Below are 25,032 nucleotides of genomic sequence, written 5' to 3' on the forward strand. Positions count from 1 at the left end.
GGGATGGTAGACCAGGGGGGTTTAAGGTGGAGGAGCATTCAGGCTCCAGCACTGGTCAGATTCATGTCGGGTTTTACGTTGTTATTATTATTTCAGCATATTCTCTTAAAGTTGTTTTCTTAACCTTTTGGAAAATTTTAATAAGGAATGTGTTTTACAAGACTTTCAACAGCTGTTCTGGATGGATCTCTTTAAAAAGTATTTTGGATGGTGCAGTACTTTTTTTCTGTTTGGACTCACATTTTACTACTGTTGCTAAAACTATTGTCTGTTTCTGGCCCTGTTCTCCTACCCAGAATGGTAGGTAGGTTTTCTTAGACATGTGCACTGAGTGACCATAACCAGTGTTTATGTCTGACCTCTTAGTCTTCTAACTACAATCTGATCTGCCCAGAAGTGACCTGTCGCAATGAAAGAGAAAAGCGAATTTGACACAATAGCAATTTTCATTCATTGCAGGTTATGACGTCACTTCCCCCAAATTAAACTCCTTAAATACTAGTTTTCAGTTTCAGATTGATTTCTAGTGGTCCAATATTATAGCAACTTCCTAGCAAAGCAGTTTGAAACTGAGCATATCTGGGAGGCTCGTGCATAGCAACGATGGGAACGGAAAGCCCCCTGTAATGGACAAGGCGCACAGAGAGGGGGCATGGGAAATGAGCCATCTTACAGCCTCTGGGTTACCCTGAACTGCAAGTGCGTTTCATTCCCTGGTGCACTGTTGCATAGAAATGTTCTTAAAAAAAAAACAGGGTCTGAGACCTCACAGGGCTTCTTCCCATAAAAGTTCGACAGCCTCGTAAGCAGGTAGCTCATCAGAGAAGTGATATCTGCTTCTACTTCTGAGAACATGGCTTAGCGTGTGTAGACCATTAGTTTAATACCCAGCACCTCAAAAACCTAAACAGAGTAAATAAACACTTTCTATATTAGATGAAATATTTCAGATTACCCAGTCTATCATTCTGCTCTTCCTTTTAAAAGGGATGGATTCTTTGTTTTCCAAACACAAAAATCAGCACAGAGTGAGAAATGATGGCCAGGGCCTTCAGATCACTTCCTCTGTCCAAATGTGCTTGGTTCTAAATTTGGCTTTTACATTCTTCTCATCACTTAAACCCATGTCAGATCTTATAACTGGGACATGGTGGGGAGGAGGGGAGATAATCCACCTGGAATGCAAACGTGGATACTTCTTACCCCTAGTTGTTCCAGGTTTTCCTGAGACGACCAATGCCTACCAATGATGCTCATGGCTATAAAGTGCACTTAGACGACAGACAAAAAAAAAGGGAGGGGGTTCTATGTTTGCTTCCAAAGTAGGTCCAGGTTTCCTTTTTTTATTTTGTTTTTTGAAAAGCCATCCTGTGACCTTTACATGTAGGAAGAAGCAGCACCCATCCATCTCGCTCTGTGCCATTGTTGTCCTGGGGATACCTTCATAACCCCAGTCCCCCGGAAGACGACCTTTCAGCAGAGTCTTCCAGAAGGCTATAGCTGAGATCTAGGACTAACGGGTACTGGCTGTCTTTATTTCTCCACCACAAAGCTGTCTTTCCGAAAGCACTTTAATACACGGCACAGAAGATAAAACCATAATCTTATTCTTTCCCATCTTCAAAAAGCTACATTAGAGGATGCTTGATTTTGAACCCAAATGAAAACGCACTGCTGGAAATAATGTTTAAAGACTGTTTCCCAGGCTGCCTGGGGAGGGTCATGTTGCTGTGACAATGTCTCACTGCCTAGGGAGAGTGGGCCGCTTGTCATGTCTGCATTATCCTTGGCTGAATGAGATGTGTGCAGATCCCTGTTTAGGATACAATGTTTAATGTCGAGCGTGAGTATCAGAGGGACATTTCAAAGGCTGACCTATCCAGATAAACTTTTACCTGGACATTGTCTCTATCCATCCCTCATGCCTCAAATGTGATTTTATCTGTGCATTTTCTTCCCCTTGGTTGCTATTTTTATCACTTCTCTCTAAGATTGGATAACCACCACCAAGTAGACTGAGTAATTTTCATGCTCTCAAGCTGCTAGGTAACACACAAGCACGTGTGCGCACACACAGACACACAGACACACACACACACAGACACAGACACACACACACACACACACACACACACACACACACAGCAGGGGGGCCCTGAAGAAGGCTATCTCAAACTCCACATGCCCTGGCCTTGAACTTATCATGGTATATGAGCCCCAGTGCTTTGCCCCAGCCTGTTCAGGGATTTCTTGCTTCTGGCTTTGGCCATTGAGACTGCCAGCATCCCAGAAAATGGAGTCGATTCTCCAAATCTCACGAAAGCAAGAGCTCATAGGGAGCACTTCGGTGGGAATGCATGCTTTATCAATTGTATGAAAGATTCAGACCTCAGTTGTAAACATACCCTTTATGTTTGGAGAAATCAGGAGGCTGAGAAATTGCATCTTTCCATTATTTGTAGACCATATGTAGCAGAAACCAAACACATAGAAACCATGTTCCAGGAAAACCTCTTTATTTTATTTTATTTATTTATTTATGTGTATTGCTTGTTTGCTTCCTTAAACCACTGGTAAGAGCTGAAGCCCTGTTTAGCCACCTAGATAAAGAAGCCTAGATAAAAAATGCACATAGATGAATCAGAGGAACTTCTCTGTGGGAACCAGAGATCCTGAAATGCTCACTGCCGCTCCCCTTAGACAGAGCGGGGCCAGAAACTTCCTGATTAGGATACCCACCAGTTTGGGATATAATTGGCTCACCAAGCAAAGGAAGGTGACTGGAAATTTTTTTTGAACCCAATCAGAATTCGAATTGTATTTCATTTCCATGTTGAGTCCAGCTGAGCAGTGGAGCAGATGTGCTGTTACCTGGAGACCAGGAGGGTGGCGTTGAAAGTCTTGGTTTTCATTTATTAGAGTTGTTTGCTCTTGGACGCGTTTCTGTGGGATTCTTCACAGTGACGGCTGTTCTGACTTTTGACAACATCTCAGCCTGTGTATGGAGGTCTACGGGGACAGCCAGAGTCCTCCTCAGCGTCGCTGCCACGCGGCATGACTACTTTAAAACTCGTGTTTTGCGAATTTTATGTTGATGCCCATGAGAAAGTTGACTAATTGAGCTTTTTCTTTTTGTCCCTTTGCATCCATGTTTACTGCTTCCTGTCTTCCTCTGTCTCTTTCACATCCAGTCACCTGGGCATGGCACTGACTCATGCCCCTCGTCGTCGTCATTACCCCATCAGCCCATCTTGACCCTCCTCTCCCACAGAGCTCCGCAGGAGGTGTAAGGAGAATGAAAACCCCTTGACAGGTCCTGTGCTGCCTAAAGCTGAGCCAGCCTTGGAGTCTGATGGCCAGGGGATGGCTTACTTAGGGGACCAAGATGTGGCATTTAGTTACAGGCAGCAGACTCGAAAAGGAGCCACACTGTTCTCCTTCTCCTTACAGCTCCCTGAGTCATTCCCCTCCCTCCTCGACGATGACGGGTACCTCTCCTTCCCCAACCTGTCTGAAACCAACCTCCTGCCCCAGAGCTGGCAGTACTTCCTGCCCATCCGTTCACCCTCCCTCCTCCCCTGCTTCCTCTTCATCTTCTTCTTCCTGCTGTCTGCCTCCTTCTCAGTGCCATACGCCCTCACTCTCTCCTTCCCTCTGGCTCTGTGCCTCTGCTACCTGGAGCCCAAGGCGGCCTCCTTGAGCGCCTCCCTAGACAATGACCCGAGTGACAGTTCAGAGGAAGAGGTGTGTACCTCAGCATAGAACACACTTTCCCTGCGTGTTCCGTGCTTCAGTCCGATCCAGTGTTAGCTGGCTGCTGCGATAGTGGTCCTACTTTCAGAGCCTCATTTATTGTCTGTGCCACTATGTTGAGGGTTTTTGTGTTGGGGAGTCCAAGCCAGGCCCCAGGGTTAGGCACAACACCATGTGGATGTAGCAGTCTATAGCCAACTGTCATCATTCTGCTACCCACTGAGTTCTGCACGGGCTAAGGACTCAGCCAGAACTCAATTTCAAACAACTCATTCGCTACAGATTCTGCTCAGTTATCACCTAGTAAGTTATATCTCATATAATACAAATAAGTAGCTTGCAACTTAAATAAAATACAGATACAGTTGGAGTGACCAAGTGAGCGTGCTAAAGGTTAAATAACATCGTGTCCAAGTAGCTTTCCCAGATTTCCCGTTTCTCATCCCCCTAGGATGCAAGATGCTTCCACGCCCCTGTTAGATGTAAGTTCTCATTGTTGACAGAAGGAATGCCTGCAACAGTTTATAGCTGTCACGTGACATCATCACTCATGGGTACAGCCAGAAGCAGGACCAGAAAGAACCAAATACGTAGCGCTGTGGCGTCCAAAAAATGTCAGGACAACATTTATTTGAGATTTTTTTTTTCCCTCTCTTACGCTGGCCATACTTGTGTATGTATCAGACAGCAGCCTAAGACCCCAGTGTCCACATTCTGTAGTGTGGTACAGCCAGGGAATTGGCTTAACGTCTCTTGCCCTTGGGCAGGTATTCTTGTAAAGCGAGAGAACCTGACCTTCTAGCCTGTCCATCTCCCTCACCCCAGCCACTAGGTGAGTGATGTAACTAGCAGCTTTCCCTCTTAATCGCTCTCCTCCCTGCGGGCCCCATGGCTGCGGGAACAGTACAGCAGCTTCCCTTTTTTAAGGACTTCAGTCAGAGTGCAAGGAGGAGAAGAGAGGCTGACCCCCAGGGGCGCCGGCTGTCATGTCTTCACTCTCCTGCACCTCTCCCTAGGAGCCCCAAGCTTGCCTCTTCCCACAAAGCAAGCACTTTACGTGACAGGAGATAAGCCCAGGACTCCTCGCGTTAGAAGAAAACACAGTCAAAGCAGCACTGTTCAAAAAAAAAAAAAGAAAGAAAGAACGAAAGAAAGAAAAAAGAAAAGAACGTCTGTTCGGTTCCGCGCTTAGTTAGAAAGTCATAATTTGACCTGCCCCCATTAGTGTATGGCGCTGCTAAAATGGGCCAGTGCCTATATTTAGTGGCACTCTGGCTGTTCTTGAGCAGCGATGGGGGAAACGTGAATGGTCTCCAAGGTGCTTTAAAGGGGAGCCCAGGGTTTTCCATTCAGTACTGCCTAAGTGTCCTTTTCCGGGTTCTTGCTGTGTCCGCATTAAGAGATAATGATGTTTCTGCTGCAACAGACTTTGGGAACCACTTTAGATCTCGGGCTTTTGGTACAACTTTCTCAGTTTGTGACGTTATCAGGTGGGGCAGGGCTCGAGCGTGCTGCAGTCAGGAAGAGAGCATTATTGAGAGACCATTGGTAGGCTTCTAGAGAAACTCACTCTTCCTTCAGCAGAGGAATCCGTCCTCATGCTCACATGAATTCCCACCGCCCTTCCCCCCCGCAAAAAAAAAAAGATTCCTGGTTTACGCTTCTCTAAATTCTGAATTACCGTTTGAACGATTCTAGTGCTAACCACACAGATATTGTGCCTAATCCAGGGTTTACATCTTGTTGGAGTCGGTGCATGAGAACTAATGTTAAACTCGGGCATGTCTGCATTACATCAGCAAAGCAAATCACAGCAGCCCCTGTGTTAAGATAGTGGGTGCCGGAATGGGAGCATCCCGGACCTCGCTGTCCTATGTATTGCAGACTCGGACAGTGAGTCAGCACTGGCCACTGCAGAGGTCCCTCTGGTCCAGTCTCCCCCGGCCCATCATAACGCTCCTGCCACCAGGCTTTGGATTTGGCCACCTGTTCAATGTTGGCTCCTAACCCCAGGTGCTTAGGCTAAAGAACTCATATATTTGGGTCATCACGTTTCTTAAAATGTCATTTACTTACAAGGCTTATTTTATTCTGTAGGCCTCAAGTGCCCTGGCAGCTAAACTGGGTGACTTCTTAAAAGGCAGTTTGTCTCTGCCACTTTTGTTTGGCAAAATCACTGACAGTGACCCTTTTTGCATTGTCCTTGTGTTGTAGAGAGTCCGTCAGTTACTGCCTTTCTCAAAATCGAAACCCAGCGTACAAACACTTCATCATTTCAGCTGCTAAAGCACTTGGCCCAGCAGGCTTTCTCTTGCGCTTTCAGAATGGCCAGGCAAGAGGCAGACTATCGGACCACCTTCCACAAAGCACTAAGAGAAATTTAGTTTACCATGGCATAGGATGTCATTACATGTGAATTCCTGAGTAATTTTTTTTATAACACGAAGAAAAGAGATTTATTCAAATATGTAAGACAAATGAATCTGTCAACTGATTCATTTCTTTAAAGTGTAGAAAGATGGTATTATACAATAATTCATGATATGCTGGCCTTTCACTGTTTTCTATAGTCACAGGTACATATTATATATTCCTAATAATATACAGTATAAGCAACAGCTGCTACCAAGACTGCTTTATTCCATTATTATTATTTTGTTGGTAGATTAGACTGTAAAGCAGCAATTTCTTAGGAGAGTCCACAGATGAGTTTTTTCAATATAGGATCTGATCACATTGACCATTCTACCTTTTTTTTTTTTTTTTTTTTTTTTGGTCCTCATGCCTCATTACAGGCACTTGCCCTGCACTCAGGTTCTGAGGGAGTTTAGATACGACCAACAACATTTGACACCCAGGAGAATCAGAGTCATAACCAACAATATATTATAGTTCAGTTATCATTGGCGACTTATAGTTCTGTGTGGCAGGAATTCCATAACGTGTTAGCCATCCCTTAGACAATAGAGATACGGCTGTTATCTCCATTTTCCAAGAAGAAAATGGGTTAAACTCTAAAATAGGTGTAATGTTTTGAAAAGCAAGGATTTGAAAAGCAAGGACTTGAACATATTTAATCTGACATCGGGACCCCTTACTCTTACCTACAGCTGAACTCTAATGCTGAGATGTTGGAAAGTTCATAAAGTAAATTTCAGAATTGTAAGGTGACTTCCTAAAGTTGAAAGAGAATTTCCTCAGCAACATTAGATGTGTTTTGACACAGCTAATTAAGATACCCAAATGTGTGGCTCTTATTTTCTTGAAGGCCGAAAACATCTTCAAGTTATTCTGTCTTTTGTACTCATCCTAACCACGACCCCCCCCCCCCCGCCCCCGGCTGTCAGTTGTTGAGGCCATAGGATTATGATAGTCATGCCTTACTCCTAAAAGAGAACTCATAGACACCCCTGCCCCACTTTTTAAAGTGAAGTGATTTTTCAGGTCATGAAAAAAATCTATTGAACTTTTTCCCTCCATTCTCAAGCATACCTACCACGTGTGCAATTCAACTGCTTTTATTTTAGGAATAGGTCAAAGTTTTGGGATAGTGTCAAAACACCGTCCTGGCCACCATTTCTAACATCCCGAATGCATCGTAGTTGTGCTTAGAGCCACAGCTCTACAGCTTCTCCTTCAGATGCTCGCTTTCAAAATACTACTCACAAGGCTTTGGCTGAGGGCGATGTACTAATAATTGGTTGGAATTTATGGGTGAAAAGTCAGTTTGTATTGATGGCTCATCATCAATACATAGTTTTTGTCTTAAACCATAAACCCCTCCCAACACATTAAAACACATAGACATTAAAAGTGAACCCTGAAATGGGCTCTTATCATTCTCCCCCCCAAAAAAAAATCCTAGTTCTGCCAAATGCTGTGCTTTGTTTGATTTGTCTCAAAGTAGATGTCTCTTTCTCTTTCTATTTTTTCAATTATTATTACTATCATCTGCATCATTTGAATGGAACTTTTGCAATGAGATGTCTAAATGCATACTTGACTTTATATTGGAGAGTGGGGCAAAGTGAAAAACAGAGCTATTACCCATTAGCAATGCTATTTGAAAATGATGGGTATATATATATATATATATATATATATATAATATATATATATATATATATATATATAAATAGATGCCTGTGAATCACCAGTGTGTGCTCTAATCATTAACTGGTAATGCAGACAGCCTGGTGGTCATAGTGGGTGGAAATGATCCGATGGTATAAATGAGGGGCTGAAAGTCCAGTGACTGTTATGGTAGCTATTAGCATACATCTAAATTCATTTGCTTTTCTAATGTGGCATTACTAGAGTAAAATACGTACAAATTAACCTCCATTTGATGTGTGTTCAGCATTTTTAGGAGAGCTTTTAGGGGCATCAGTGGAAAGGGGGAGGGGTGACAAATTGATGTTCTCAACTGTAAATGCAGACAGGTCAGGGCGGCCCACTGTGTGTGTGTGCCTCGGGTCTTGACCTCGGAGGGGCTCTGCTGAAGACCCCAAGCTCTGCCTCCTCTTTGCTTTGCTCATACCCATACTCCCATGGGAAGGATGGGAAGGTAGGATGCCATAGACCCCAGAGGGGTGGGGGAGTGAATGGTTCCACCGGTGTGTGCCCTGTTTGACCAGATGGGTTTGTTTTCTGTCTCTGCTTCCTCCTTGGATCTGATTACCTCTGTGATCCACAGACTGACAGTGAACGGACAGACACGGCTGCTGATGGGGAGACCAGCGCCACCGAGGTAAGGATGGAGACTGAGCATGAGAGTTTGCGAGCACTGGTGCATTGTGGGTGACTCTGAGTGCAAGGTTTCTCTGTATTTGATTCTGAACTGGAAGGAAATGCCAACTTTCAACCAAAACTGATTGATTGATTGATTGATTGATTGATTCTTTTGTTTTTGCCTAAGCCAGTGATTCTCAAACTCCGACGTAGGTCAGAGGGAGCCGAATAGTCTCCCCTCGTGTTTCTGGTTCTCAAGGGCTGAGGAAACAGGGGATGGATAGCTCTAACCAGTTCCCAAATGACTGGGCTCTTGATCTGAGGATTGCATTTTGAGAAACAGTTACCTAATTGACAGTACCTTAAGGACGAAAGAGGGCCAGGTAATGGGATAATTCCATGGAGGCTATCAAAGGTCAAAGGAATTTATTCAGGGTTGAACTCACAACAAGAATAATTGAGTTGGTCAGGGAATCCAGGAAGGGTGGGGCGCGGTCCAACGCAGTGCTCAGAAGAGTTCTGCCTTGATCCACAGCACCAGCATCCAAGACCGAGGTAGCAAAAAAGGAGCAAGCAGGTACTCTTCCCAGATCTTAAGGGGTCCCGGTCTGGGCCACACCCAGGAGAGGGTGGGGCAGGTACCTAGCAGTTACCTGCTGCCTCATTAGGGGCGGTGCTTCAGGGTAAAGCGCAGACAACCACTCCAACAGCCAGGGGAGGTGGAGGAGGAGGGCGATTCGTCTATTTGGGATGGAGGCTGATTATATATGCTAGCCATGACGAGGGAGGAAGACGGCTCATGGATAATTGAATTAGCTTATTGGCCGGATACAGATATATTTGTAAACCTCCCCTCTCCCCCCCCATGACAAACTAATACTTATTAAAGTAATACTTCTTCTTAACACTTTTTTTCTGAGCCCCAGGCTATAATACAAGTCACTCTCAGGAAATGAATTCTCTAAAGCAACTGACAAATTTAAAAAAAAAAAAAATGCAATCAAACAGTGCCCTATTCCTTCTCCTGAATTAAGTCTTTAAGATATATTAAATGTGTGTGTGTGTGTGGCTTGTCTTTCTTAAAACCTGCCCTATTAGTAGCAATTAAAATACTATGGAGGTGGGACTGGAGTGATGGTCCAGCAGTTAAGACTGTATCCTAGCACCCACATCAGGCAGCTCTGGTGGAATCCGACGCTTGTGGCCTCTACAGGCACCTGTGCTCATGTGTGCATACCCTCACACACACAGACATGTGGTTTAAAAGATATTTCAATGTTTTTTTTAAACACTGTAGGAACAGTAGTTTTATATAGTGATGGAAATCGAGATGCTCATTTCTCACAATGCTAGAATTTAAGTTTTGCTTTGTAACCAAGTTTACTTTAGATCGTGTGTTGTTTTTTACGTAATTGAATAGTAACCATATTTTGTAGTTGAGTTTTTGGGAAGAACTAAAAATGCTGTAAGTAATATCCATATATCACTTAACTGAACGATGTCTTTGGTATTTTATAAGAGTTCTCCCTTTCGAATGCTGTGGCTTAGAAATCATGGCATTTTAAAGTAGAAGATAATAGCATGACGGCATCTTCCAGATTTTCTTCAGCTGCCATGGCTAAGTGAACAGCCTAATCATTTCCTTTGCCAAACAAAACTGCACCTTGAATTGTAAGAGATAGTTTTAAGTAGCCACAGACTACTACATTCAGTAGATAGCATGCAGTTGTAAGTAGCCACAGGTTAGTGCATTCAATAGATCATACCCAAACCTGATCTCTAGTAAACATGAGCAGTGTTTCAATAATAATGCCTTAAATCTCTCTAGCACTTTTTAAATTTGTTACATAGCATTAAAGCAAGCGAGTACCCCTATATAATCTTGTACACTGTGAAACCTAAAAATGAACTAAAGAGCTGTGAACCAGCATGTCACCAGTGGGTGGGTGTCCTGTTGCCCTTGTGTACACATTCCCTTCCCTTCATGTCCCTGGATTACTGCACTTCGGGGATATGCAGGGAAAGCACCTTGGTCCCCATAGACTGATAAGAAATCTGAGACCAGCTAAGACATGACTGTCCATACCTGTAATTCCAATGCTTGAAAGCTGAGAGTGTGTGTGTGTGTGTGTGTGTGTGTGTGTGTGTGTGTGTGTGTGTGTGTGTCCAGCCTGGGCAATAGAGCAAGACTCTGTCTCAACAGAAACAAAACAAAACAAACATGAAATGTTGAACTGTAGGCAGATGGAACGCTCTGCTTAGCTACTTGCTTGAGCATGACCTTGTTCTCAGCTGTCATTTGACTCTGGGTCTCACAAGGACCTGAAGACCAGGTTCTGCGAGTCGGAGAGCCGTGGTGAGAAACACCTTACCGTGCTGGCCCATGGGCCGTGACCCACTTGCTCAGTTACTGATACTCGATGGTAGGCCAAGAATAAGCTAGGCCCTTCAAACTGGAAAAGAAAGAACAATGAATTGCCAGTGAGATATTTTTAATGGGTATCTTTTTAATTAAAAAAAAAAAAAAGTTACCCTGTTTTGTTTTAAAGAAAGATATAGCAGTATTGTTGATGGTAATTGATCTTATTTATACTTCCTTCCTTATCCTGTGTATCAGTCTATTCTCCTCTAAAACTTGTTCTAAGCATAGAGGTTCAGCTGGGTGTGGTGGTTCATACCTGTAATCCCAGTGCTGTATAAACTGAAGTGGGTGCCCTTATCTCAACAACAAAGTGGAGGCCAGAGAGAGGGCTCACAGGTTAAGAGTGCTGGCTGCTCTTCCAGAAGACTCAGTGTTGATTCCCAGCACCCACAGGAAGCTCATGACCATCTGAGGCTGCAGTTCCAGAGGATCCAACACCTCCTCTAGCCTCTACAGGCACGAGGCCCACAAGAGCAGCACAGACATCCATGCAGGCCAAACACTCATACACAAAAATTTAAAAAAAAAATAGTAATTATAAAACAAAGTGTTAAGTACAAGGAATTCAAGGCTCCACATGGTTTTAAAATGCAGGAGGCTACATATTAAGCTCTTTGAGCTGCAGTTCTGTGGTCTACAAACTGTAAGTTACAAGAGCTGACATATAATCATTGTGAGGTCTGGCATATAGAGGGGCTGTCATTTTCCCATAATGATAGCCATTCTTAGGAGCTGTGAACTGATTCCCCAACTTCCAGACTCCAAAACCTCTGCTAATGTTCAGTGAGGACAATCTGCCAGCCCCCGCTGCCCCTTCCCAAAGCACGTGCATCTGCCTGTGAAGATGCCAGAGAACTGCTGCGCAAAGAATCCATGGCTGCTTTGTTCTTAGGAAGCTTCATCCTTTGTGTGAGAGAGTGGTGCTTTGTGTCTGAGAAGGCATTGCATCCGAATGGAATGCGAGAGCACCATGGTGCTCACCACCAGCGCGTATGCGTAGACCACAGGTCTTCTTCATTCTTAGAGTAAATTGCTTGGTAAGTCGTCTTTATCTCCTACTCTTTCTTGATGCTGGCAGTCGGACCAGGAGGAAGATGCAGAGCTGAAGGCACAGGTAGAAAATTAAAGATACAACAAAACCCCCAGACCAGCGTGTGAGACGTCATTGTGTGTCTGCCATGTTCAGACGTTTTTTCTGCATGTTCCCTCTTGGTTACCATGCCAACGGCGTGTAGACTGGCATTTGTCCCCTTGACTACTGTGTCCCTTACCGTTCCCTCTCTTCTCCACTTTTTTCAGACTAGTCTGATTAAGCGAATAAAGGGTGAAAATGTGTATGTCAAACATAGTAATCTTATGTTAGAGGTTGGTATTGGTATGCACCAGTGCATGCTTGTGTGTATGTGTTTGATCCTTCCATGGCATACCTGTGGACTTGAACCATGATGCATGAACTGTGTACAGCTCAACTGTTAGTGACTGAGGATGATGTCTCAACTTAACTCTGATTCCGTATTCTCTCCTAGACATAGATCCCTTTTCCTGTGTGTGTATTTGTTTTAATCCTCTGGTTACATGTAAACTTCACTCCTTAGAATTTACCTTTAACCTTTTTTTTATTATTTGTATGCTGTGTGAAACTAAATTATTTTTCTCTCCCTTTTCCTGGAAATCCTACATTTTCATTAGAACATTTGTGGTAGTGTCTTGAACCCTGACCCAAATTCAGTTTCCTTTTGGCTACAAATGTGTTTGGTATATTTTTAAAAGGAGAGGGGGAGTGTAGAAAATCATTGCAAAAGTTTGACTGTTGGAATCTTCTTGCTCTGGCCATAGGAGCTAGAGAAGACTCAAGATGAACTGATGAAACACCAAACCAACATTAGCGAGCTAAAGAGAACCTTCTTAGAAACCTCTACAGAAACTGCCTTAACAAACGAGTGGGAAAAGAGGCTTTCCACGTCCCCTGTGCGACTGGCTGCCAGGCAGGAGGATGCTCCCATGATTGAGCCACTTGTACCTGAGGAGGTCAGTATTTGGGCATGGGCTAATTGTCTTCTGCCCAGATCGTATCACTTCTCCACAGGGTCTGGGACTGGGAAAGGGGTGTGGTCAGACCTGGAATGAGGTACTAAATGCTCCCAAGATATCTGCTAGGTAAACAGAGCAGGTGGATGAAGAATGAGTCTCAGCATCAGATTGTGCTAAGAATGACCATGACTAGGCAAGAATGACCATGACCAGGCAAGAATAACCATGGCCAGGCAAGACTGACCATGACAGGCAAGAATGACCATGACCAGGCAAGAATGACCATGACCAGGCAAGAATGACCATGACCAAGCAAGACTGACCATGACCAGGCAAGAATGATCATGACCAGACAAGAATGACCATAACCAGGCAAGAACAGGGAGACTCCAGTGCCCATTGCCTGAGTCTTACCTTTAATGTCAGTTTTATACCTGGGAGAAGTTGATGATCTCTTAGTGAACTGATGCTTTCTGTAAACACACTTGACTGTCCTGCATTGAGAAACGCCCTTAAAAACTGGTTTATTCTTCTCACTAATTGGAAAATGAGGCCTGATAACATTGTCTGCTGTTTAAGTGGGTGTTAGAAGTTGATAGCATTTCAGAACAGATAATTACTCTGGCATATAATACTGGGCTTTTATTTAATTTAATGTTTTTTTTTATTTTAATTAGAACTGGTTATTTTATATAATTCTAAATCAGTGGGTTTTCTTGTTTTTTTTGTTTTTGTTGTTGTTGTTTTAACATGGGAAAAGCAAATGACAGAAGTCCTTTTTTCAGTAAGACTTTTCCATATAAGGAAACTGACTTTTAAGTGACAGTGGGGGCTCAGCTCTGTCACTCCAGGGCTCTCACTTTGTGGCTGTAATGGCCATTTGATCATCCATTAGAGAGCATCCTGCTATCTCTCTCTTTCAAAATAAATCGTTTTGGGAAATTGCGTCTGTAGAGCCCTGTATTGATTAGCCCCCTTATCAAGATCCTTTTATTGTGAGATATTTGCCCAAGAAGCTGGGACAGAATAGAACATGAAAACTCCAACTGTGGTGGGAGAGAAAGCCTTTAAACAGTAGTATATACACAATGCTGAAGCCCTTGCAGAGAAAATAAGAATCAAATTACACCCATTGTTCATACTCCTTTGAAAGCTGTTTATCAGAAGTGCCAGTATCTCATTATCACTACATTCCTAACAACAAACTCCATCCCAACTGAAAAGGGGAGAGCTGGATACCCATCTGAGCTACTTTGAAAAAGTTCTTTTTAGGCAGAATAAATTAGAAGTATTGTTACCAAAGTCTCTCTGGACTGTTAAAAACCAGTTCCACTCAAATTGCTTAAGTATCAGGGGACAAAATTTAATGTTCAGCCTGGTGTCGTCATTGTAGTCTTTGCATGATTAAGACTAACACCTGTAGATGGAGGAAGTGGTGAATCAAGCATTTGATGTTGCAACATGAGGACAGAAGTTTGAAGAGTCCCCCCAGCACACTCTAAAGCCAGATGTGGCGTGGCCTCTGCTGTCCCAGCATGCCTGCAGCAAAAAGAGGCAGAGACAAGGGAGTCCCCCGGAGCTCCTGGGCCACCCAAGCTGGCATGTGCAGCAGTGAGCAGCAAGAAACCTTGCCTCAAACATGGCAGAACATGAGAACTAAAACCCAAGCTTGTCCTCCGACCTCCACATGCATGCTATGGCACATGTATGCCCTCACTCACACATCTATACACATGTGCGCACACACATGAACATATGCATACACACACACACACCTTTTTTAAAATGTCACTTGCTCATTATGATGTCAGAGATTTTATTTCAGTTTTTGAATCTGGATCGTTTTATTTCTGTTATCTCATTTGAAAACAATGTTCTGGCTCTAAAGATGTTAGATACTGGCTTACGTTATAAATACACAGAACAAATAGCCACCAAAGCAAAACAAAGTAAAAACAAAACAAAACAAACAAACAAAAAGAATCCCAGCATCTCTCTTCATGCTGATACTGAAGGAAATGGTAGATGACAGCCTTTCCGAATCAGAATTTGGGTAATAAGAGATATTAATAAACATGAAGACTTTGAAAGTCAAAGCCATAAATGACTGATTGAAGCATTGTACTCCTCAATCTTAGAGAATGATGTTGACTTAATAACCGAAGGACATGGTACTTTGACTAACCCTGAGTGTTCCCTGTATGGCTGTGCCTTCTCTGTGTCAGTGCAAGCAGTGGAGATAGCCAAGAAAGGCCCTTTTCAACATAACCAAATAGAAACATGCCTTTGTAGCTAAAGGGCAGTGCCACTTGGGTCCACAGACTGGAAAAGGAAGTGCAAAGCTGGCGTGGTGGCTGCTGTCACATCTCCGCAGGAACGCCATGCTCCCATCACTATCGTCCGCACATGAAATCTCAGGAGGCTCTTGTCTGGGTCTAGTGAAGTCGAGAATGATGGATGCTGGACAGCAGAGGAGTTCTAGAAAAGCTAGGTAATTCAGGTCCTGAAGGATGAGAGCTGTTCTCACATGCTTCAAGCCCTGTGCTTCTCTCGATAGCTGGGCCAAGCACAGCGAACTCCACATTCCCTTGTGTTCTTCAGAATGAGACAGTTGTCAGTGACATCCAAGTTTATAGTCCAGCTGGCAGCCCTATAGATAGCCAGAAGACCAAAGAAAACATTCTTATTGTCTAAATCAACTCCAGTCTCTACATTTAGACCTTGGCTTTTCTTTCCAGCTTTATGAAAAGCAGACAATCTCTTTAGCCTCCAGGCTAGGAATGTACAAAGCATATTGGTTTACAGACCCATAAACAATCAGTTTTATTTTAGATAGGAGACATTTTTCAAAGAATATCAGTTGCTTAGTATCTGTTATTTGATATGGCCACTTTAATTATCCAGTGTAGAAAGAATCCCAGCTGTGTCTACATAGAAATATTTAACTTATTTTTTTAAATTCACATCACAAATAAAATAATACTATTCTGTGTCAGAATCAGGAAGATACTTAGATTCAATGACCTCACACTTATGACCCCAACTTAGTTGGTTTCTTTTTTTTTTTAATGAATTTCAGTGAGAAAATGATATTTTGGAAAAAAAAATCTAATGACTTCAGATTTTTAATTTTATCATCTTTTTATCTATAGTGGTTGAATACTAAGTGTTACTTCTGTAAAATACTACCATTAATGACCAATAGAAAAAAATGCTAAAGCTGAAAAAATGAATGCTGAACTACTAGTGATTATATTCTGAGAATTTCATGTGTTCACTGTGCATAAAGTTAGACTTTGATTGCCAGTGACTTCAAGTTTCAAATGTTTGAGTAAATAGCAGAGGCGCCCTCAAAGCAGTGGATAAACTCAAGTCGTTGTTCACATTAACAAACAGATCAGTTCTTGTGGAAGAGACATGTTCTCTGAGACAATGAGCACAAACAGTTCCCAAAATGGCCTTGCACATGGCACATAGGCCAGCACATTTTAGAGCTGTGTTCTTTAGTGGTTACTTGGATACCAAAGTTTTCCAAATCCCAATCAAAAAGCAATATTAATGCCTGTGTGATACCAATATTATCCTCTTTTGCATGTGAGCTGTAAATTCACAGGTATATTCACTATATAATATAGTGAGCCTAATAGGTATAGTGCATCTAATATAGTAGAGCTTTGAGATAGACACTGACTATAGTTGATTCCCATTATTTATGGCTTTTTATATTTATATTTGTCTTCAAATTTACCTGTTCTCTAACATTTATTATTAGAAAACCTTAATAATCCAAGAGAGAATTAGTATTAGGAATTTTGTATCCCTGAATAGGACTCTGCATCCCAAGTATATTGCAGAGTAATGTTTAATAACTAAATAAAATGGTTGACATATACACTTGACTGTATTCTTAGCTGTAATAGAGGAACAGTGTAGAGGCTTCAGTTTATCAGTAGCTTATCACTTCCTTATCATTTATCACTTCCTTAGTAGAGGCACTGGTTGGGTTGGGAGGTAGACCATGAATACACTTTAACTTTATACCTATCCCTCTATGTTAGCTGTTTCTGTTGCTGGAACACAGTTCTAAATGTGGCCTGTTGGTGTTTCCAGTAACAGGCACTTGTCTTAAAAATTAAAGTTTTTTTAGTCCAGGAAGTTTCCTGAAACCTACTGTTTCAATGCCTGGCTTTTTCCCTAGCTCTTATCTTTGGAATAACGTTTATCTTGATGGTCATAATTAGAGGTCTGACAGCCTTATTCTGGAAGAGCACCTCTAATTGTGAACTTCCCTTCCTGTTCCTCACTTCTGTTTGAAAAAGAAGTTGTTACTGAAAGTATTTGTTTTTAACCTGCATTTAATAATTGCTCATAGTAAATTTATCTTTTGCAGTGTCCTCCTCCAGAATTGCAACAGGATAGGAATTGTGTTTCTCCTATACAAACGGGCTACTTACCTCTCGTTTGAAAGAATCATCTGAGAATAGTATTGTCACAATTTATAATAGGTCCCACAAAATGTTCCAGATGTTCCCCTACAGTCATTTCAATACAGTTCTTACTAAAGACTAGTAGGCAAATAGTTACTTCATTAGTAGAGGCACTGTTAGGTTGGGAGTAGACCGCATATAGAATTTAATTCTAAACCTATCCCACTCTGTTAGCTGTTTCTGTTATGGACACATGGTTCTGAATGTGGCCTAAACTCTAAGGAGTTTTCATAAAAGTATATTGTTTATAATGATACGATTCACTTAAAGAATTCCATTCTTCCAGAAACTTTGAATTTTGCTTGGTCATTTTATTTATTTTTTATTTTTTTATTCATTTTATATACCAACCACAGATCCCCCTCTCATCCTTCCTCCCACTCACCCTTCTACCCCTCTCAGTCTCCCCTCCTCTGCCCCACCCCTCATCCCCTCCTCTAAAAGAATAAGGGCTCCCATGGGGAGTCAACAAAGCTTGGTACATTCAACTGAGGCAGGTCCAAGCCCCTCACCCCTGCATCAAGGCTGTGCAAGGCGTCCCACCATAAGTAGTGCGCTCCAAAAAGCCAGCTCATGCACCAGGGATAGATCCTGATCCCACTGCCAGGGGTCCCTCAAACAGAGCTTGGTCGTTTTTGGATTAATTTCAAAACTATTCTTTCTATCCTTACTGTATGGAGTTGTACACTATGCAGAGATGGGCCTGGGTAGCAGTGGGCTTACCATTTGAATTAGGTCTATTTAATACTAAAGGAAATAACAAAGGGATGCCTTAAAACTCAAGAGCTGCTTCCCACCTCAAAGGATGAAATCAATGTTGCTTGATTCTATACATTAAAGAAAATCACAGTTTGCTCTAAAGTTTCCACTCAGATCATTTGAAATTAACTTAAAAAAAATTATTCACCGTATTATAAAAGTTCAACTAAAGTTTGCTTAGAGGCCAACAAAGACATCTATTCAAAAATGGCTGGGTTTGTTCAAGTGAATGGTGTCCCATTTTGCTTTCTGTATGGTGATTTAAAAAAAAAAAAAACAATCTGACCAAAAGCAATTTAGGGAAGCAAATGGGCTTACAGTTCCAGTTCACAGTCCATCCTTGAAGGAAGGAATTCAGGTACGAACCTGAAGTAGAACCCCTTGGAGAATGTTGCCTGCTGCTGACTCACCAGCAGACTCCTGCTAAGGCAGCTTGCTTGTGCAGCCCAGCACCATCTCCCTTGGGCATGATACCACCTACACAAAGAACAATCAAAATGACCCCCCACAGAGATGCCCACAGGCCAGTCTGGTCTGGGGAATTCGGCCACTGAGGTTTTCCTTCTCAAGTGACTCCAGGTTGTATCAAGGGGACATTAAAGGTATAACCAGGACAGGTGACTAATGCACCAGCCATGTGCACATTTCTTCGCTACCTCCTATCACGTACATGAGGATATGGTGGGATATTTGCTAGAAGCAGAAGCGAGTGTCTCTCCTGTTACTTTTAAAACTATTTTCTTCACATTTTGTTTTAGTCCTTACTATTAGGGCCATGAGAGAAACCCAGTGAAATACCGAACAACCCTCCCTATCCCCGTCCCCCACCCCCCCAGCGGCGTGTGCTCTGTGTTTGTGGAAATGTAAAATATCTGAGTTATGTGAGCATCCATTTCAGGAAATAATGTTGTCCATTTGGAGATGATTATTAAAACTGGAAATGGTTCTAGATCACTTTCCAGATGGATAATTCTTCAAGAGAAACATGAATGACTATGAATACATACACGATACAGTGCTCGCTTCCTAACTCTCTTTCTGGAAAATGTCTGCTCCCTCTTCTCCAACCCCCTTTATTCAAACAGACCAAAGAAGAGAGAGAGATTTCTGAGAAAGTTGTGTTTTTACAGCAAGGAAGTCCACCATTCCTTGAGTCTCAGGTAAAAAAGCAAACACAACATACTTGCGTAAAGGAATCAGTCTTCTTCAGTGACACTGAGGTGTCTGGTTTTCACCTCTTTAGTTTTTCTTGTTTAAAGCTAAGGTGGGTATGTTAATTTGCTTAGACTTTGGGAAATGGAATTTTCTTAGTATGTTAGTGATCAATTACATATTCCTCAGGACTTCTACATGATAAAAATTACCATGGAAGCTTTGTTTCTACTTGTGATAATCTTCTGAAACTGCCCCCCCATCTGTTTTTATCTATACATTGCTACTATTTTAAATGACTTTGACTGATTTCTGAATGCTCTGAACTTATCTTGGTTTTCTTGCTAGCCAAGTGTGATTAAGAAAATGCGGGAAGGCGTCTCTGCTGATTCTGTGGCCACTTCTCATCAAATAATTTTTCAGAAAACTGTCCCGTCGACCCTAGAGGTTATTTTTTTCAATTTGTTTCTTGTAGTCCGATGCCAGCATGTAGATCAACCTGCAATTATTTTGCTTCACACAAGCATGTATCTAGATTCAGGTTTTCAGGCTACAATAAATAGAAAACAGCACCCTAGCACAAAATGCTTGCCTGCTCTGGTTTGACCTTTGGTTTGACCTTGCCTCCTTCTGTAACCTGGTAGACTGGTTAGCAGTTACCCATGTCATCCTGTTAGCTCTCCTGTAGGCCAAGGTTTCTTACCATCTGTTTACCTTGTTGGAACTAACACTAAAGAAAGTGGGAGAGAAATTACTGAGACATCAAACTGCAGTTCCTAGTTAAGATTAGAACACTCTACAGACCACTAAGTCTTATTTATAAAAGGATCCAATCAGTAGTGTCCCATCAGGGGAAATTCCATCACAGCACCTTGGCTACAGGTGCACCCAGTATGCACTGATACTAAGTATAGTCATGAATGGACGTCCCTAGATAAGGAAATAAATTTGCACACATGGGAAATGGTATTTACAGAAACTTGGAGAACACCTTCCACTTCCTTGTGGAAATGCCGCTATGGGAAGCACTCTGTAACAGCAAACAGAGAAAACTGTCTTTTGTGCCTACATGTATAAAGCTGGATAGTTCAGTTATACCATCCAATCTTAAGTTAAAAAAACAACCAGCTGCCGACCATAAAGTCAAATAGATTTCTTATAAAATTCATTGCCAAGATATGTTCCTATTTAAAGAAACGTGAAATTGCAACGCCACGCCGCCCCCCCCCCCCATACACACGCACAGAATGTATTCTGGGTTGAAGTTAATAGATTTTAGGTGAGAGGGGACTTCAGCCATAATTCTTAAATGATGGCGGTCACCCTTTGCTTGAGTCCTATCCCATGCTGGAGTGTAGCTTATTACTTTTTTTTTTTTTTTGTAAAGGATTCTTTTATAAACAAGACACTATCAGCTTTTCTAATTTAGCTTTTATATTTTGAATATAGGCCACAGAGGATTGGGTTATTGTAGACAAAATACCCACTGAGGTAGTTGATGGTGATTCAAAAAAGATTGTGACTTACAAGGTGGTTACCGTGAGCAGTAAAACTGGTGAGATCCCAGCCGACTTGCTGAAATCTAGCATGATTGACATGCATGGCTTCGATGACTTGGCCAGAGAAATGCAGCTTCAAGAAGAGAACAAGCAGAAGATGTACACGCTAGGGAAATCCTACGACACCGTCTCTGGAAGAATTGTTTCCATGACTGGGAAAGCGAAAGAGGGCGAGAGAGCCGCCCAGCCCTCCTCACTGGAAGCCCTGCAGAAGATGGAGAGAGGCGCCACCGCAGCCGCCGAAGCCCTGAAGGTCGGTCCCCTGCTGGTGGAATACGAGGTCCTGGAATCCCTGGCTGATGAGAAATCCAGAAGAGGACCCGAGGTCCAGACCCCGAAGCGGAGGTTGTCAGAATCCCTGGCGCCCATCAAGGAAGCTGAATCTCGGCGGCAAAGCCCTGAGGAAGATGATGCCCAGAAGGCTCCAAAGCTGGGAGAGGATGTGCCTGCCCACCCCCGGTTCAGCAAACCGCAGCAGGTGCCCGAATGTGAGGTGTTGAAGGTGGGGCCCTTTGGCCCACGCAGGAAGAGCCTGTCTGAGTGGCGCTACTCCCAGGAGCCGGCCTTTACTGTGGCCACTGCTCACTACGTCACTGAGTCGTCCGCATCCCAAGTGGTGGTAACCAGTGGCTCTCATTCGGTCACAGCTTAAGATTCCAGCATGACAGTTTTTCAAACGGCGCCCTTCCACCCTGAACCTTTTCCCGTTTCGCTTGACTTTATGTTGAGAGCAGCCAACCCGGCTTTTTTATTTTTCCATGATTAAATCAATACTGCAATCTAAAACGTCAGCATTAAAACACTTTTCCTTTTTTTTATTTCTAGCTGCCTGTTCCCAAGATCCGTGATAACGCTGCCGCTGGCTTGCAATTAAGGGGGGGGGGGCGGCAGTGGTTGGAAAATGACCTGCTTAAATCGGCGCCACCTTGAACGTAGTAACTCTCTGCTTTAGCACACGATGGCTCACGGTCACCTACTTTGCTATGTTATGCCCCATTCTTTTCTGTTTCCAAGCTCTGTACGTGGACTCCTCCATTCCTCCTTCCTTTTTTCCCCCTCTGCCTCCAGTTTTGTCTAGCAAGCTGCAAACCTGTGTGTCAGAGGCGTCTCGCTCTCTCTCGCTCTTGACTCTCATTTCTCTGTTCACTCAGACTAAACAGTCTTCTGGGGAGAAGCTCATGGACGGCTCGGAGATCCTCAGTCTGTTAGAGTCTGCACGAAAACCCACCGAGTTCATAGGAGGGGTTTCATCTACTACCCAGAGCTGGGTGCAGGTGGCCATTTCCTCCTCCCCTCCTTGGTGTTTCTGAATGTGCCCCATTTGCTTTGCTTTGTCAATCTGTGGCAGGTGTGTGTCTGTGTGTTGCATCCCAGTGACCTTGCCTTCCTGCATCTCAAAAGATGTCCCCAGTGATGGTCCTTTGTGCTGCTGCTGCTGCATGCGTCTGTCATATACCTCCCATCCCACTTGAGGAATGTGCATCCTGTACTCAAGAGCAATTGTGTTAGGAAATTTTAATAGCATTTAACCTTTAGACACATTTTGTCTCATCCGTTGGGACTAAGAGCCAGTGTGACTGTGCATTGAAGCTTCCATTCTCCTTTCCTCCGCTTGAGTATTTTATTGCTTTTTGTTTCTTTTGCCAATGCTCTGAGAAAGCTGTGCAGGTCCCTGTGTGTGTGTGTGTGTGTGTGTGTGTGTGTGTGTGTGTGTGTGTGTGTGTGGTGTTGAAAGGCACACCTCAGAGCTGGTAGGAGAAACGAAAGCTAACTTTTATTTCCATCAGTGTTTGTGCATATGAGCTCTTGATGCCGGCTTTGGACATCCCAGTGAGCAGCAGCTTTGGGGGTTTTGTCGGTTTTGTTTTATGGAGGGTCATGCCACCAACACTGTGCTCTTCCCCTAACAGAAACTGGAAACGAAGATGGAGTCCATCGAAACCGAGGTGGAATCGACCCTCCCCTCGCAGCCCCTCGGCACTGAGAAGGTGCTGCAGGAGACGGTGTTGGTGGAGGAGAGGCGCGTCATGAGCGTGTGTGGGAGCGGGGACGCTTCTCACACGGAGGGGGATGGTGTGGATGCAGCGGAGTCCACACCTGCAGATCCTCACAGCGTGAAAGGGAAGGAGGCCTCTTCTGTGACCGAAGCAGCGAAGGAAGAAAGAGGAGAGCAGGCGGACAAGTCTGTCCCCAAGCAGGAACAGCCAGCCCCTGTCTCCCAGGAGGAAGAGCAGGTAGTGGCCATGCACCCTTCTGAGGCTTTGGAACAGAAATCTCATTTTGAGGTAAACAGCAGTTACTGTAACTCTCAGGTGGAAACTAGAGCTACACTTGATTTGATACCTCAGCGTGCAAGGGCCTTTGGTTTTCCTCTCTGTTCCTTGACTTTGCACAGCAGTGAAAGGCCTCCATGCTTTTATCCAGATGTGGGGTCACATAGAAGCATAAAAACTCGTAATTATTGATGATGTATTGTTCCAAGAAGTGGTTTCTGTCATTGAAATTAAAACGGACAGGAAACATGGGGAACCAATGATTAGATATTAGAAAATCTGAGGGCCACAAAGATGGCTCGGTGGCTAACAAGTGCTTGTCACCCAAGCCTGGTGACCTGAGTTCAATCCCGGGAACCCACAGTGGAAGGGGAGAACCAAGTTCTAAAAGCTGTCCTCTGACCTACACACACACACACACACACACATACACACACACACATACACACATACACACACACACACACACACACACACACACACCACCAACAACAATGAAATAAAGATTTTTAAAAGAAAACTCGATGTTTATTTCTGATCCATGGACTTTTCTAGAAGGACCAGAAAGCTTTCCTCCAACTTGTAGAACTTTCTTCTTCATCATCTTTTACTGAGATCCTCCACACATTGGTGGGTGGTGACTGAGGACTTGGTACTTGGCCTCATCTTCTCTCATTACTAATTTAAAAGCTTGTTTACAGGCTTAACTCTATCAGAATTTGCATATGAGACTGAGAAGGAGGAGCAGATTGTTTTTAATTTCCCCTAAAATGTTTCTGTTGCCTCGAACATCCTATGCCAACAACACGGTGTGATTTGGGGAGGCTGATGTGGACTTATGGTGTGCTGTGATCCCTGTCTTACCTCCTCATTTAATACGGAAACAAAAGTACCAAAGACACCAGGAAGAGAGAGGAGTTCAAACTGTGTGCACACCTCGAGGATAACCCCTCCCCCTTGCTTCCCACTGGCACAGTCCTCCACGGTGAAGATGGAAAGCACGAGTGTGGGCGGTGTTTCTCCAGGAGGAGTAAAGCTGGAAATCTCTACTAAGGAAGTGCCAGTAGTACACACAGAAACAAAAACCATCACATACGAGTCATCACAGGTAAGACCAGAGGCCTGGCAACTCTACAGGTCATGCCTTCACATGTAACTTCACGGTACCAGTCCAAGAGGCTGAGAGGTCCCTGCATCTAAACCATCTCTGTCAAGAACAGTGTAATACTGTGGCTTTTTGTTTGTTTGTTGTTTGTTTTTGAGACAGGGTTTCTCCGTGTAGTTTTGGTGCCTGTCCTGGATCTCGCTCTATAGACCAGGCTGGTCTCGAACTCACAGAGATCCGCCTGGCTCTGCCTCCCGAGTGCTGGGATTAAAGGCGTGCACCACAGTGACTTAACCAAGGCTTTAGATAACCTTGGCATAGAAAAGTCTCAGAACCCTGGGTGTGCAGCTATGGACAAGAAAGAGGAGTAGGCCACCCACCAGTCACATTTCTAAGATCTCAGTTTGTTAACATTCCTTGCCTGCAGCTTTGCCTAGAGTTCACTCCTAGAGCTCCCATGTTCTACCTAAATGGGGATTGTGGGAAGCGATTGTTCCTTCCTTCTGAGGAAGTGGGTTCCAGGTTTCCCATGGATGCATACATCTGCAGATGCTCCAATCCCTTGGCTAGAATAGTATAAGATTCCCTCATAACATATGTGCTGTGGGATGTTCTGTATGCTCTAAATGTGTTGCTCTGATTGGTTAATAAATAAAGTGCTGATTGGCCAGTAGCCAGCCAGGAAGTATAGGTGGGACAAAGAGAGAGGAGAAGGCGGGGAAATGGAAAGCTGAGTGAGGAGACGCTGCCAGCCACCACC

General features: G+C 43.5%; 1 protein-coding gene across 1 annotated transcript in view; it reads left to right on the forward strand.

The window, feature by feature from the left end:
* Epb41l3 (erythrocyte membrane protein band 4.1 like 3) overlaps positions 1-25,032 on the forward strand; it is a 176,235-nt gene that overhangs the window by 147,256 nt on the left and 3,947 nt on the right. The window contains 8 exon segments of the mRNA XM_037210183.1: positions 8,450-8,503; positions 12,743-12,934; positions 19,269-19,343; positions 19,684-19,782; positions 20,785-21,513; positions 22,046-22,168; positions 22,805-23,179; positions 24,144-24,275. Of these exon segments, the coding sequence (XP_037066078.1) occupies positions 8,450-8,503; positions 12,743-12,934; positions 19,269-19,343; positions 19,684-19,782; positions 20,785-21,513; positions 22,046-22,168; positions 22,805-23,179; positions 24,144-24,275 (1,779 nt within the window).

The sequence above is a fragment of the Peromyscus leucopus genome, chromosome 13 (genome assembly GCF_004664715.2).
Source record: "Peromyscus leucopus breed LL Stock chromosome 13, UCI_PerLeu_2.1, whole genome shotgun sequence".
NCBI classification, from domain to species: Eukaryota; Metazoa; Chordata; class Mammalia; order Rodentia; family Cricetidae; genus Peromyscus; species Peromyscus leucopus.